Here is a 14,769-nt window from a genome sequence, read left to right on the forward strand (position 1 = left end):
ATTTCCCCCACGTTCTTTCAAATGCAACTGTATTTATCCTAGTACTCCTCATGTGTTCTTTGCAGTTATTACACTGTCATAATAACAAATAATTCACGTTAATTCCAAGTCAGTGTTAACACGTCAATTTGAAGTTTTCAGCGTTGAACCAAGCCAGCCAGCAATGAAAGGACTCGTGACCATAAAAACATTTGATCTAGATAAAAAATAAATAAAAAAGAAAAGGTCAAAAAAGGCAAAGGCACAAGACTGTTGAAATAGTTTTTAAAGTGAAGGAACTATTCATCCCACTGCAACCCACAACAAATCCCAAATTCCACAGCAAACAACTTCCAACCCTCTTGAACTGAGTCCTTTTCATTAGTTTTGTATAACAGCTTTTAATACACTTTGCAGTTTGTGGTGTGTGTAAAGCTTTGTTACTGATATGGTACAGTGCTTTGTTCGAGACTGCAATTACTGTTCTCACACTTTCTGAATTTTTCCTGCTCACTAAGCAACCTAATATTTGCGGTTTAAACATTTCCATGGTTACGCCTCCGCCAATCAGGGACATTGCTTTTTTGATTTAGGATTGTGGGTAGAGTAGTTTTTTCGAGGGAAAAAAAACAAGGTTGATATCATAGAGACTTGTGGTTTTTACTGGGGCATATATGGTATCACAATCTCACAGCTCACATCAAGTCTGCTTTGGGTGCTTACAAATGGCTCATAATCAAAATCTCTTTGCAGAACACAAACAGGATTTTTATTTTTAAAATCTCACTGATGAGCTTTGATACAGGCAGATACATAATTGGAGGATTCACGATAGACCTTACTCTTTCCATGTATCAAGCATTAAGGAAGCTATTAGTGGCAATGGCTGATAATGGCAGATAAACACCAACACTGCTAATACTGAACTACACAACCCATGTTGTGTTCTGATTAATTAAACACTGAAAACATCCATTTCCTATTTTCAGTACTTATTTTTATCCTTGAGTTTCTTAATTCAGTCCCTTTCATTTCTGGACTGTGCACTCAAATTGCTAAATATGTTCTCAAATTATCTAGATTTAAAAAGTGCTGATTAAAGTCCGTGTTTAACTACAACACTGATATTACTCAGAAAGGCCTGCAGGCCGATTAACACTATTCTATTCTTTAGATAAACTGTAAAATTAATGAAAGACCTACATGTGGTGTCAGAAAGGAACTGCTACTGTTTGCTAAAGTTTGCTAGTGCATGTTGCTATGCTAATAGAGGTTAAACTAGCTAGCTAATTTAGCACACGAGGCAGCTAGCTTTAGCTAGTTAGCAAAAGTAGTGATTTTACGCAGAGTAACTGTTATGCAGTCATGGCAGACATGGAAGATAGGTGTATATGTTAAAAGCAGGACAGATTATTTACACTGTTACTATCCCAAAAATTTCACATTTATCTAAATTATTGCAAATCAGTCACCAATCTTGCTAGTGCTCAACTTGCTAAGGCAGCCTATCTGTTAAAAAGCCATATATGCAAAGCTCAACGAGTCTTCCTAAGTGAAGATTTTATGTTAAGATTTTATATTTCTGAAATGTTATGATTTAGATTTCTTACTTTTGTGTTTTAACACGGTTACAAAGTATCCCATGCTTTACTTTCTCAGATATTTTTGAATATGTGTGTATGTGGGGAAAAAATATCCCAAAAAGGACACATAAGTATGTTCCAGCTACTGAACCCCCTTCAAAAGACCCACAATATATATGTTACTGCAGGGTATAAAGTGCAAGTTTAATATAGGATGGAGAAAAAGACAATAATAATATTGGTGGGAAAAGGGGAAATAAAGAGAAAGGGATTCAGGCACATACTGTAAGAAGGAAAATAAAAACAGTGGCCAGGGAGCTAAAGAGGAAAAGGAGCAAGACAAAATGGGTGAGGAAGGTATGCTTAAAAAGAAAGAGGGAGAGAGAGGCACAGAGTGAGAGCAAGAAAGTGAGAGAGGCCAGCCAGCAGTCTGTCCATGGACAGGAAGTGTCGAGGCGTGGTTGGCTCACTCTCCCCTCTCATCAACCCCCCACCACTACCACCACATCACCGCCCTGCTGCTGCTGGGAAAGGCCTGACCACAACACACACATACACAGCGCGCATTTATGCATGCTTGCTCAGCCCAAAATACATGCTTTGAAACACTTGATGTGAACTGCTGCAGACTGTGTGACTTTGTGATAGCTCAGGACAAGAAACGGCAGTCAGGTGAGTAAGAGAAGAAAAAGAGGAGGGCAAAGCGAATCCTGGTCAGAGTAGATATCAGCAAGTCAGACCTGCGATCCACCTTTAAATTATTTATTTTTTTATTTTTAGATGGGGAGGGGAGCTGCTGAAAAAAAAGATTTAAAGTTTTTTATAATAGCGCAAAACTGCACCTGTCTGCAACCTCTCTTTCAAAATGTCAATCTTTACATGAGTTCAGCCCTGATAGCAATTTTCCAAGGAGCCGTGCTACAAAAATACCAGTCGTGCCACAAAAACTCTCCCTCACTTCCTTCTCACTGCTCTCTTGCATGTGTTTTTTTTGGACTCTTGTTATTTTTTGCTTGTTGAGACTCTGACCAAGAAATCGAGTCTGATCTCAGACAGAACAAATCAAAGGCAGATAAGATGGATAGACGGATATAAGCCGACGCACCTTGGGGCATGCTGATCTTCTCGCCGTTCTTGGACTTGAGTTTGTGCTTTTTGAAGGTGCCCTTCCTCTTTTTGACATTAGGTTTCTCCTGGTTCTGGTTCAAGTGGAGGATGAGGAGGCTGAGCTCACGCTCGAACACATCCTGCTCCCACTGGGCCAGCTGTTGCTCACGCTGCCGCAGGAACTCTTCGTGAGATTTCTGCTCCAGAGCTGCTCGCTTTAGCTCCTCTTCACGGCATCGCAGCTCCTGATGGATGGCGAAAAGCCAAGTGAAAGAAAGTATTTAGAAGTGAATTAATATCAGCAGGTCTCGTGTGTGTGACTGAGGTTATGCAAATTTACAGTTTAATGAGAAAAAATTCTGAGAAAATTGGTAGCAGTGAAAGCTATTATTATGCATGATGACTCACAGCTGCTCTTTGACATTTTATTTGATGGGTTTCTCCTCCAGGGATACTACACTAAATACTCTGTTAAATACTGTGCTGCTAAGAACACGGCTAGAGGGGCTCGGTGACCCCCAGGCCACAGAAATATGGGAGAATAACAAAGACTGGCAAGTAGGGATGCAACGATACCAATTTTTTCAAACCGATACGATACCGATACTTGGATCTGAGTACTTGCCGATACAGAGTACAAAAAACGATACTTCTACCACACACACACACACACACACACACACACACAAATACAATTAATTGGAAGACAGGTTTTATCATATTATCTGCCGATAAAAAATAAAATCTTAATAAAAATGACCACAAAAAAACTTCAAGTGAAAAATAAGCACTTCTGTTAAATTATTGTCTCCACATTGTAATTTAACAAAATATCACTGAACTATTGGCACTGTCTCGAGCTTTCAGAATAATAAATAAACACTTCTGTTTGGAATAAAATAAATACAAATTAGGTTTGTGAATAAATTAAACTTTTAAATTATTACAGAGTGTCCATATTGTAAACAAACAAACAAAATAATTATTATAAAATAAATAATAAATAAAATAATAATTGGCCCCCTAGTGGCCAATCTAAAAAACTACAACAGAAATGACAAGCCACCCTCTGATTAATGAAATAAGTTGGTATCGGTTCATGGTATCGGTTAACTTTTACGAGTATGAGTACACACACATTTTACAGTATCGGCCCCGATACCCGATACCAGTATCGGTATCGGTGCATCCCTACTGGCAAGACACCTCAGCTGCTGGGGCTCTTAGAGTTAGGGTACTTTTCCAGAAACCCCTGAAACATACAATATTGTTGAGGACTTTGGTCGTCCTGAGCTGTGGGATCTGCTCAAGCAGAGGGGATGAAAAGCCCACCTATGATGAGGCTGTGCTTTAAAACCAAAAATCCCACTATAATCCTCTTGTCATAAACAACTGTAGGCCTGACAGCTCCACCCTTCAACATTCATTGTGGAGTACATCCACTATCTCTCCTCTGCACATTTCCAAACTATCTCAACGTGAGTTGTCCATCGATGTACTTCTTTCTAATCTTGTCCCTTCTGGTCGCTCTGAATTAAAATCCTAACATCTTCAACCAGCCACCTCCAGCTCTCGCTCCTGTCGTTTTGTCAGCGCCACTGTCCCCGAACCACATGCCACAGCGGGTCTCACTACCACGTTGTAAACCTTCTTTTTCACTCTTGCTGCCATCCCTTTGTCACAAATCACTGCCGACACTCGTCTCCACCCACTCCACCCTGCCTGCTCTCTCTTTTTCATCCCACTTTTGCAACGTCCATTCCTTTGGCTGGTTGACTCCAAGTATTTAAACTCACTGAGTGAAGTAACAAACTTACTGCCCCCAAAAGACCAATTCGGAGCCAGAATAAATCTCCAGCTGATGGTGTGTTGAACCATAATAAATCAACGAAACGCATTAAAATAAAAAACTGCACAGAAATGTCAACATGAACATTAACCCGGATCATGTGGTTAATGAAACATGTTCAGTTAAATGTCAGGAGTGGGCTTTGTGGATGACTTCATTTTAATATCAGTACCATCAAGTTGTTATTATAATCAGAAGCTAGCCCTGGCAAGGGCATGGCTTAGTGATTCAGAGTTGAGGGCCTCTTACCTTCTCTTTAGCCCGGAGTTCATCAAACATGTCCTGGATCTCCAGTTTCCAGTCCTCCTGCAAGGAGTGGAACGAATCCTGCGGCATCTCTTCCTTCACCTGCTGCTCCAAGGCCATCAGCTGGGCCAGGATGGAACTGAAATTGGGTCTGCGATGGGGGTCCTGGTCCCAGCACTCTGTCACACATACAGGGGATACAGTGAGTCACAGGGATGCAATTAGTGCTACACCAAAGTGACGTGCATATGTAGCTGTCCAGAAGTAATGGACCAATCAGAAATACGGAGCGATTAGAAGCGTTACGGTTGGGGGAAAAGATCGGAGGTTACTTTAACTGACAATAAAAGGACAAATTTATTCATTTCTAGGACAGCTTCACGTCTTTTGAGCATTTTCTTAAAATCAAGGGACCGGAAAGTCCCTTATTCATTAATTTTAATCCTCAGACAAAATAAAGAAAACAGGAGAATTTCATCATCCAACTGAATGCCGTCACCTGAGATTTAAAGACTTAAAATTAGGTCAGATAACTACATGAGGCATATATCTTTGCACTTATTACATGTAATATTGAACAAGTAACCTGCAAAGCCTCTAATTTTTATTTACACATGTTTCAGGCATTTTGTGTGAGTCAAGCTGATCACTTATTCAAAGTGTCATGCTTAATTAACTTGCTGTGGGGAGTTTTGCATAATTTGCTTCTAAACTTTAGGCATTACAAGAAGATCAAAAACCAATCCGATAATTAATTAATCCTCTGAGGTGGCTACTGGTTGTTTTGTGCACTGATCCTGACTTGGGAAAAAACAAAAAAAACGACAAACTGACATCAAGGGAAAGGGAATCCAAGTGTCTACTTTTCTGGACCAGCTGTTAGCTTGACAGCAAGCACCCAGGTGGCATTTCTTCTTACTTTAAAACTAAAAAACAGAAGATAAATGGGCACAAATGTATTGCATAAGATGGCTTCTGCATAAAACGCTTCCTCTCAATGGCCACGTTATTGACAACATGCAGGGATTTGGGGAAATGGAAAACGAACGCGTGCTCGGGACAGCAACCTGATGTCACGCTAAAGTCCTGTCACACCACTGAATCGTTACATTTCTGCAGGAGTGTACCACCTGACATGAGCTGCGCAAAAGGTTCGGGGCACGTGGAAGGGATGGGCAGGGTGAGCTTGTTGACGGCGACTCCATAGGCGACGGCGAGTCCATCGATCCCTCTGTAGGGTGCCTCTCCTGTTAGCAGCTCCCACAGCAGAACACCATAGCTGGAGGGGAAACAAGCCAGACAACGAGGCACGACACAGTGAGCTCGAGCCAAAATTAGACACAGGATGTTGGAACACTTCATTATGTTTACGCTGCATATACCACTTATATTTACATTTCTATGTGATATCAACCAAAATACCGTCGCATTTAAACAGCAAACAAAACCTCTAGGCTTGTGTGTTAGAAAGAAAATGATTTTGTTTCCCCCCAAGCTGCCATGTGAGGATGTTTTTCTATTTGGAGGCAGTTAATGCAAACTACATTTCATTTATTTAACAGTGATAGCGAACAATGATCGAAACAAGAAGAAGATTAAAAAACTCACAGCTAGGGTGTAAATGGACTGTTTTTTATGTGCAACCCCAACTTCAAAACAGTTGACATGGTGTGTAAAATATAAATATAATACAGAATGGAGTGATTTGCAAATCTCATAAACCCAGAAAAGAGAAAACACACTAATTTAAGAAAAAAAACATAGTTTTTAGGATTTTATTTTGAATTTGAGTTGGGACAGAGCCATGTTTCCCACTGTGCCACATATCCTCTTCTTTTAACAACAGTCTGTAAATGCCTGGGAACTGACAAAACCAACTGCTGGACTTTTGGGGGAGGAATGTTGTAATCTTACTCGCAGTGATGACATGAGGAGACCAAACAACTAATGTCACTGTGAGTTTGGAGTCTATTCATGAGTTAAAAGGCAGACTGACAACCTGTTCAGGGGTAACACATTCCTGCCTACGGCCAATTTAGAACCAGCAGTTTATCAAACATGCATCTATGGACTTCAGAAAGGAGCAAGCAGAGATAACCAGAGAACCCACACAGCAGGCGGGGTACTTTTCACTGCTCTTCCGATGAGTAAATGAGCTGTTCTACAAGTTGAGCTAGACTTACACTAAGTGGGATATGAACATTCAGCATTAAAGACATTTTAATCTCGTGTATCCAGACAAGCTACTCCCTGCTGCAGCCTGGAGTAGACAGGAAGAGAAGTGAAGGAGGAGCATGTAAACGGTGTTGTGGATAAAGTGGTATAATTGAGCTATTTCGACCAGCGGTGGATAAAATCAACACACCTTCTGAGAAAACAAAATTATTTAAAGAATAATTGATTACAATATGTTTCAGTTTCAAGAATTCAATACCAATTCAGTATACAATGACTTGCAAATCAGTGAATTCTGTTTTAATTCACGTTTCAGGAAAGAAGGTAAGAAGATAACTTTTAAATCTGGGTCATCTTTCATTCCAATTCATGCTTTGTACAGCAAAGATTATCTTTTATACCTTCTCTATGACAGCGGTGACAGAGAACCAAGAGGTCTTTGTGCAGTGGAATATTTCTGCTTGATGAAACACGTGCTTACATAGCACTGTGAACTCATGCATGCAAAACTTGCGCAAACACAAGTACACAAAGACACACACACACAGGACTTTTGAGCCCACACAATGGGATCAGCCCTGTGTCCTAAGAAGATGAAGTGTGGCGTAGGACTTGGATCTCCCACACTGTCAATTAGCCCTCGCCCGGACCTGACTGAACACACACTGGAGGCTCACTAAGTGGAGAGCGCAGGCCGCAGCCTTTTTTTATTTAGTTCTTTAATTACAACTTCCACACACTGTGACTATGCAGAAACGCCGCTCGCCGGCTCGCCCCGAAGCGGTCGTCGTCTGCGCATGGTGGCTTTGGAGACGAGCGGCCGTGGACAGATCAGAGCGAATACAAAAACAAAGATTAGCCTTCATTTCTTCAGAGCGGGGCTGCCCGTTTGCTCGTTTCACTGGTTTCCAGATTCTGCAGTGAAATTTCACTTTGTGTGGGTTTGCAGTTGATGGACAAAGGCTATGGAAACTGCCTGCTGAGCTGGTTTCATATAGGATCTGTTTGTAAAAGTTAACATCTATAGGATTACAATTAAACCACAGCACGTTAGAGTTATCATGCTTTTTTTTAATATAGTTTTATCTGTTGCTCAGTGAAAACATCCCTGCCGCCTTATTCCAAATGCAAATTCATTTACTGTGCACTTCAATCACAAATCCCCTCTCAACAAATCACACAGTTGTTTAAGGCATTATTATAAAACCACAAGCCATAATCAAGGGACTCTGTGTAGATGTGGCGACACACACACACACACACACACACACACACACACACACACACAAAGCTATTCCCAGATAAAGGGCTGCGGTTAGGTCGGGTGTGTGGCCTCCTTCTCCGTCTATACTGGAGACAATGGGACAGTGTGCAGCACACATGTCCCACAACAAAGCACAGAGCAGCTTTTTGAAGAGACGCCATCACATGGTCGTGGCAGCCTTGCTGCAATCCATCAGTCTGTCCCTCCATCTCTTCATCACAGAGTCTCCCACTATCACTTCTCTGTTCTTTCACCCTCTAATTCTAACCCATCACTTTGTCCTTTGGACGACAAGTCTACATACACACAAAGCTTCAAAAGACCAATTTCAAATTCTTCAACAATGCCAATGCCAACAGAAAACGCAGACATATATGAGCTCCTTCAGTAAAGTCACCTTGCTGATGATTAAACTGCTAACAATTTTAAGGATTTTGAGATATCTAAAGTCTCCTTATACCTCCCTTTCCTTTTACCGGTAAATGTCTTGCTGAAGCTTACTTGAAGATTCATTAGCTAAGCTTGGCATGAAGGCTGTAAAAGCGGAAACGGCTAGCCTGGAACAATGCCAATTAATTAACAATAAGCTTTAGCCATGGTGGTGGGTGGATGTTATAAACTTTCCACAAAACAAGGCTGGGCGCTTCCCTATCCTGTTCTCCTTTATTGCTAAGGTAAGCTAATAGCCTTCAGGCCTTCCTTTATATATACATATATATGAGTGAGAGTGGTTTCCCCTAGACTGGGTGCTTTGGGAGGATGGGTGTTACTCTTCACCTTTAGTTTTAGACAAAACAACACTTGTCAAGAAGTTTTTCTTGCACTTTGAGTTGGCCAACAAGTTGTGGGAGTCATCAACTCCAGTAACACCATCCTCTCCTCAGCTACTCCCTTCCCTGATGTGCTCCTCCCTGCCCTTTCACTGTTTCGCGCAGGGAAACTAGAGAAACAAGCCTGACAATGACTGATTGCAAAATGCAGAAGAGACTGTGACACTGTATGAAAAAGGTGAACTTTTTGTAGTAAATAAATCACTTTTTCATTTTTTGTTTTGTGTGAGTAGGCTGGATGGCGAGGGCAATGGCAGCAGACAATCTTTTGTTAATTTAATGTCTGCAAGAAAGGAAAGAATGTAAAACTATTCTTGTAAGGTGTTGAGAATTACATCATCTCTTTTCCCAGGCCACAACAGTCTTTTAATAACAAACCGTTTATAAGGACACACATTTACAGACTTACCTCCAGACATCACTCCCTTTGGAGAACGTGGAGGACTTGATGACTTCCGGGGCCATCCAGGCATAGGTGCCAGCGGTGCTCATCTTTGTGGTCTTGTGCCATTCTCTTGCCAGGCCAAAGTCTGTAATCTTCAACGTCAACCCCTCCATACATTCATTTTCTATGGGCTCAGCCAGAAGAACTTCAGGAAGACGATGTAGATGGTAGGTAGAAAGGAAAGGGTGGGGGGGGGAGACAAATTAATAAAAATGTTTACTATGCAAGTCGAGAAATGTGTTTTGGTTAAAAGTCATTGAAATGCATCACTGCAGAGATACTGCACTTGTCTTGCTAGTAGCAGGGAAAAAAATAAACGTCACACTAAACTGAGCAATGTCTTCAATACACACATTCACACATTGTCAAGTTTCTTTTTCACTTCCTCTTCCTCTTATTTTAGGCCTCTAAAATTCAAGTTGACAAACATAATTTACTTCAATTTGACCAATCGATGGAACTACATAAACCTCTGCCTAATTAGACTGGCAGTGGTAGGTGATTGGCAGCGTATACAATACGCTATGTAATACGTTAGCATGTCAAGCTGACCTGTGCACGATTGGGAGCTGGGCCAGACTCTGTCTCCACCCTCAGCTGAACTGAGCTGTGCTGTCAGTGAACTGGCTCGACATGTTGGCCACATGAGGAAATATATAGAGGAAGCACCATTTCTAAAACAAATGTGTTCGGTGACTCCAATAAAGAAGTATTTCTTTTAGGAGCTATTATGATACCCAAATTAAAAGTCTTCCAGCCTTTCTGTTTTTAATCATTCCCTCCATTAAATTTTTTATCCTCAAACTAGCCTGTGTTATCACACAGCCAAATACAATAAAAATACAAAATTGTTCTGTATAACCAGCTAATGTTAGCTACTACACTTTGATACTTAACTAATAAAAATGTTACCTATAGAAATAATTATTGGCTTATTTTATATTTACTGCATTTTATGCAGCTTCTTATTGCCAAATTCAGAATGATTTACATTTTCTGAAATCACTCACTACTCACTGTATAGAGGGCCTGGATGCATGGTTAATATTGCGATACCCTGTTAGAATCACTTATCCCACAGAGACTTCTGAAAAGAATAATTTATAAATGAGCAAGGTCTTAATAGTTGCAGTAAAATGCATTTTCAATTCAATTCAAACACCCATTTCTTTTATGCTGGTGCTTTTGCCTGATGTGTATCAGTTTTAAAAGGTGCAGAAAGGAATGATAAAAAACATCTCCTTCAGCCTATTAGATGAAGGGCGGCATTTAAAAATGCCATCGCAAGATATTTATTTGCATAAACTCAACAACTCAAACTCAAAAAAGAAACGTCTTTCATCTTGCTGCCCTTCCACACAGAAGGGCATCACAAGAGCTCACAGTGTGCACCCATCTCAACTGCACAAACAAAAAAATATTACTGCAATATTGCAAGTAAAGCTTATTCCTGTATTCTATTTTCATTAGTGACACTGATTTTTCCAGCCTCTTATCTGGCACCTGCAGACCGCCATCTGACTGCTGAGCTACAAGTATGTTCAAAGCAAGCAGAACCCACAGCTATAAGTCTAAACAGCTCTTTAAAAGATGTAATCTTATGTTTTTTCCTTACTGGCTACATATAGCATTACAGTGTTCATATTAAAGAGAGCCAAAGTAGATTATTGAACGTTTTAGAATTTAAATAATACTCAAGAGAAATAGGACCTGTTCCGATATTTCGTGCTTTAAAAATATGATCTTTTTTTCCCCATTTCAGACACACAAAAAATAAACAGATTTCCCTGACATTTATCGTGTGTAGTTGTTTATTTACTCATTTATGCTGTGCCCAACTCTGGTCAGATGATTGCTGTGTTTCCAAACACGAGTGCAACCAACAGGGAAGTGGCAACGTGCCCTCTGTTAGGAAAACTGAGCAACATTAATGCTCATAATTTAAGCATTTTACTTTTTTTACTTTTTGCTTTTCAACTGTTGCAAATGCTGATACTGATAGTTCGGCAAAAAGCTAATAGCAGCCGATAATACCAGACTGTCAGTAATGTCGGCGCGCTGATAAATTTCTCGAGCTCTATTAAAAAATATCTTATCTTTGATTTGGTCAGTTGTAATTTGATACAACAGAGGAAGCTTCCAGTGGGTTCCTGTTTTTGTCCTCTCAATAATACACTTTCCTGTCAATCCAACATTGATTTATTTAATATAAGGCAGCACTACTGTTCATTATTGCATTTATCATAGTTCTGTTCATATAGCCTGTTTATATTGTGTCTACATACATATCGGCTGACATATCAAAGTTATCGGAGCATTGGTGTTAAAGGTTCTGGGCAATGTGGGGAATTTCTGTACATGGGTTTTAGGTATTTTCATAATGATGCTAAGGTGTAAGGTTAAAATATAAAATACTTAATTATTATTAGAAAATGGTCAAATGTATATGCTTATTTATTAAAGTGTGTGTGTTGTATATAGATGGTGGAATTGAGGTAAACTAAGATAAACAGATAAACTCACCTGTGAGTAAATAATGGTTTAGTCCTGAGATAATTTAAGGCTGCCATTTGTCATTAGACACTGATTTGTGCTGCTGCTTGAAGGCTTGGCCTGGCATTCATTATCCACGGAGTTATATTATATGTGGACAAATAAACACCTCTTGTTTCCAAAGTACTCTGCCTCAGCCTTCATCTCCAGCTGCAAAAGGCCACTTTGTTACAATCGGTATTTGTACAGAACCTAAAAACACCCATCTCACTGGGCTCTAATTTTTAAAGCCTAAAATGTCCAGTGAATTGCTTCAATGACATTTTGTTTGATAAATTATCTGAAACTTTGGCTTTCTTTAATATGAACATAATGTAATGGTCTAAAGGTCTTTTAGTTCTCTGTTTCACATAAGTTCTTTTGTACTTTAGATTTATGCACACCTGACAATGTTGGTAAAAAACTGTCCTTATTGTTAATGCCTGTGTGCTTATAATGACTACTGTATGTGTGCATATATTAGAGCAGGGCGATATGACCAAAAATATTTATCACAATATACATTTGAAAATTTGCGATAACGATAACTGACGATATAATTGACACTAGACAAAATACTTTACAACTCCTCAACTTTATTAGTGCAAAAAAACCAAAAAAAAACACATCAATGTATTTTCACTTAAACAAGCAGCTTTTTTAAGTGCATTAAAGTTATATAAAAAATTAACAGTGCAAATGCAAATTCCTTGCTGACAGTTTAACCAAAAGGCATATCCAGTGGAAATTGGCCGACATATCCTCAGCATAACCACGTATAATATCCACAAAACTTAAAAAGTGGTTATACACACACAATACGGTAATATTATGTTGAAGCACAGTACGTATCACTCCGCGAGGCGCCTGCCTCCATCAAGCGGTGCGGCTTCGTAGCTTAGCAAAGTTGTACTGAAACATTTTACAGATTTTCGAGCGCCGTGTACCACATAAAATCGTTTCGAGGTCAGTAAACACAACCAGAATTCAAACATAAGGCACACGGGATTATAAGGGGCACTGTCGACTTTCAGAGAAATCAAAGGATTGATTTTAAGTGTGCCGTATTTTCCAAAAAACACGGTAATAACGACGGCCCGCTAGCTTGCTCTACCAAAAATAGTGCTTTGTTGTGTATCTGACGGACGAAAGCCAAACCAGTTCCACACCACTGAAGTTGCAGCATTTTAACAAACCAGTTCTGGTTCATCCGTTTCATTCAACGATCCACTTTCGCTCTTCTCATTCTGCGTCGCCGCCATGTGCGTATGTAAACAAAGGCACTGCGCATGCGCGTTTTACCCATATTCTATTGTGATATTTCATTTTCCTATCGTTGCCCAACATTACACCGGTATTACCGTGAACGTATGATATAGCCCAGCCCTAGCATATATCTTCAGTATTATCAGCATGAGGATAATATATTTTCTACATGCATGAATACATGCGTATATTTACGCTTTAGGCAGGGAAGAAGGTGCTCAATCATAAGAAAGCAACTCTATTAAATGTGTGGCAGGTTCTAACTGTGCATTCGAATGCAATTATAACATGCAGTATAATTGCATGGAGTATAACTAAAATAAAATGTAAAACACTCAGTAATGCACAGCTTTTGACCTACACATTACCTGAACTGTGCATACTGGGATTGTGTGAAACTCTAAGCAAAGTCAAAGTATAAAATGCAATAAGTTCTATATTTTGTTAACCAGTCAGTGTCAGGAAATGTTGCAGCGCTGAAAGCCTCGCCAGGCAGGTTTCTATGAAAGCAGAATATAAAGCTGAGGATTTCTGTCGCTGCAGTGTGACTCTGTATCACATGTCTCAGTGAGATCGGCAGCCGTGCCTCTCTTCCCCTTTGCTGGCAGAGTGGGCATCGCTTAGGGCAAGGCTGGCTGTCAAACTCAGGGAGGAGAAGCAGCAAAGAATTTCACTTATTATAGGGAAGTAAGACTCCAACTATTTGCAGTCACTTTCCGACTCTCTAGGCTCGGCTCTCTTTCTCTTTTTTTCCCCAACTCGACTTCACTGAAAAATCTATTTTCTCCTCCCTCTGTTTTCTTTATCCACAAATATATGAATTTTTATCATTTTCCAGATATATAACTGACTCTCGCCCTCCTTCTCTCCGTCTCTTTTGTTCAGACATCCTGTGCTGTGCCTCGTAGCCCAGAGGCAGCAAGTTTGACGTCACAAAGGAATGCATCACAAGAGGTTGTGTTGTCTGCTCTGTGTGTGAGAACATTGGAGGGAATAGGAGACACGGTTCTTTCATAATGTACTTGCATGACAAATTGTGCTCCCTGGTCATAGAGACACCATCCACAGCCGTGCATATTATTTTGTCCATTCTGTCTGTAAGATGATGGTAGGTGCAAAGCAAGACGATAAGTTGAGGCTTTTACCTTATATTCTTATAGACCAAAAGCTTTTTTGGGGGGGGGGGGGGGGGGAAGGGGGGGGGGCGGCGGCTTTAAAAGCATGTTGACGACCAATTATTTGCTTTGTTATCGACTTCTGCCTCACAAAGAAGACCCAAACAATGAAGTAGCAAAAGAAGCCAAAACAAAAACAGCTTCTACTGCTGCACATTTAACCTTTCTGCAGAAAATCAATTTCTGTCCATTCTTTGCCTGAGTCACTGTTTCTGTCACTTCCACAGGCCACAGGGAGGGGTGGGGGTATTTACTGCAACAGGCCCTGATCCCTTGCTCTACTTCTTTTGTCCTACTGCTGCTCAGCGTCTAGTGAAA

General features: G+C 40.2%; 1 protein-coding gene across 1 annotated transcript in view; it reads right to left on the reverse strand.

The window, feature by feature from the left end:
• Positions 1–14,769, reverse strand: part of LOC102778058 (mitogen-activated protein kinase kinase kinase 11) — a 49,141-nt gene that overhangs the window by 13,926 nt on the left and 20,446 nt on the right. The window contains exons 2-5 of the mRNA XM_006802589.3: positions 9,443–9,623; positions 5,895–6,043; positions 4,768–4,943; positions 2,668–2,914 (exon numbers count right to left, since the gene is read on the reverse strand). Of these exons, the coding sequence (XP_006802652.2) occupies positions 2,668–2,914; positions 4,768–4,943; positions 5,895–6,043; positions 9,443–9,623 (753 nt within the window). The remainder of the gene's footprint in view (positions 1–2,667; positions 2,915–4,767; positions 4,944–5,894; positions 6,044–9,442; positions 9,624–14,769) is intronic.

Source organism: Neolamprologus brichardi, chromosome 3, assembly GCF_056152115.1.
Source record: "Neolamprologus brichardi isolate AB-2024 chromosome 3, ASM5615211v1, whole genome shotgun sequence".
In the NCBI taxonomy this organism is placed as follows: Eukaryota; Metazoa; Chordata; class Actinopteri; order Cichliformes; family Cichlidae; genus Neolamprologus; species Neolamprologus brichardi.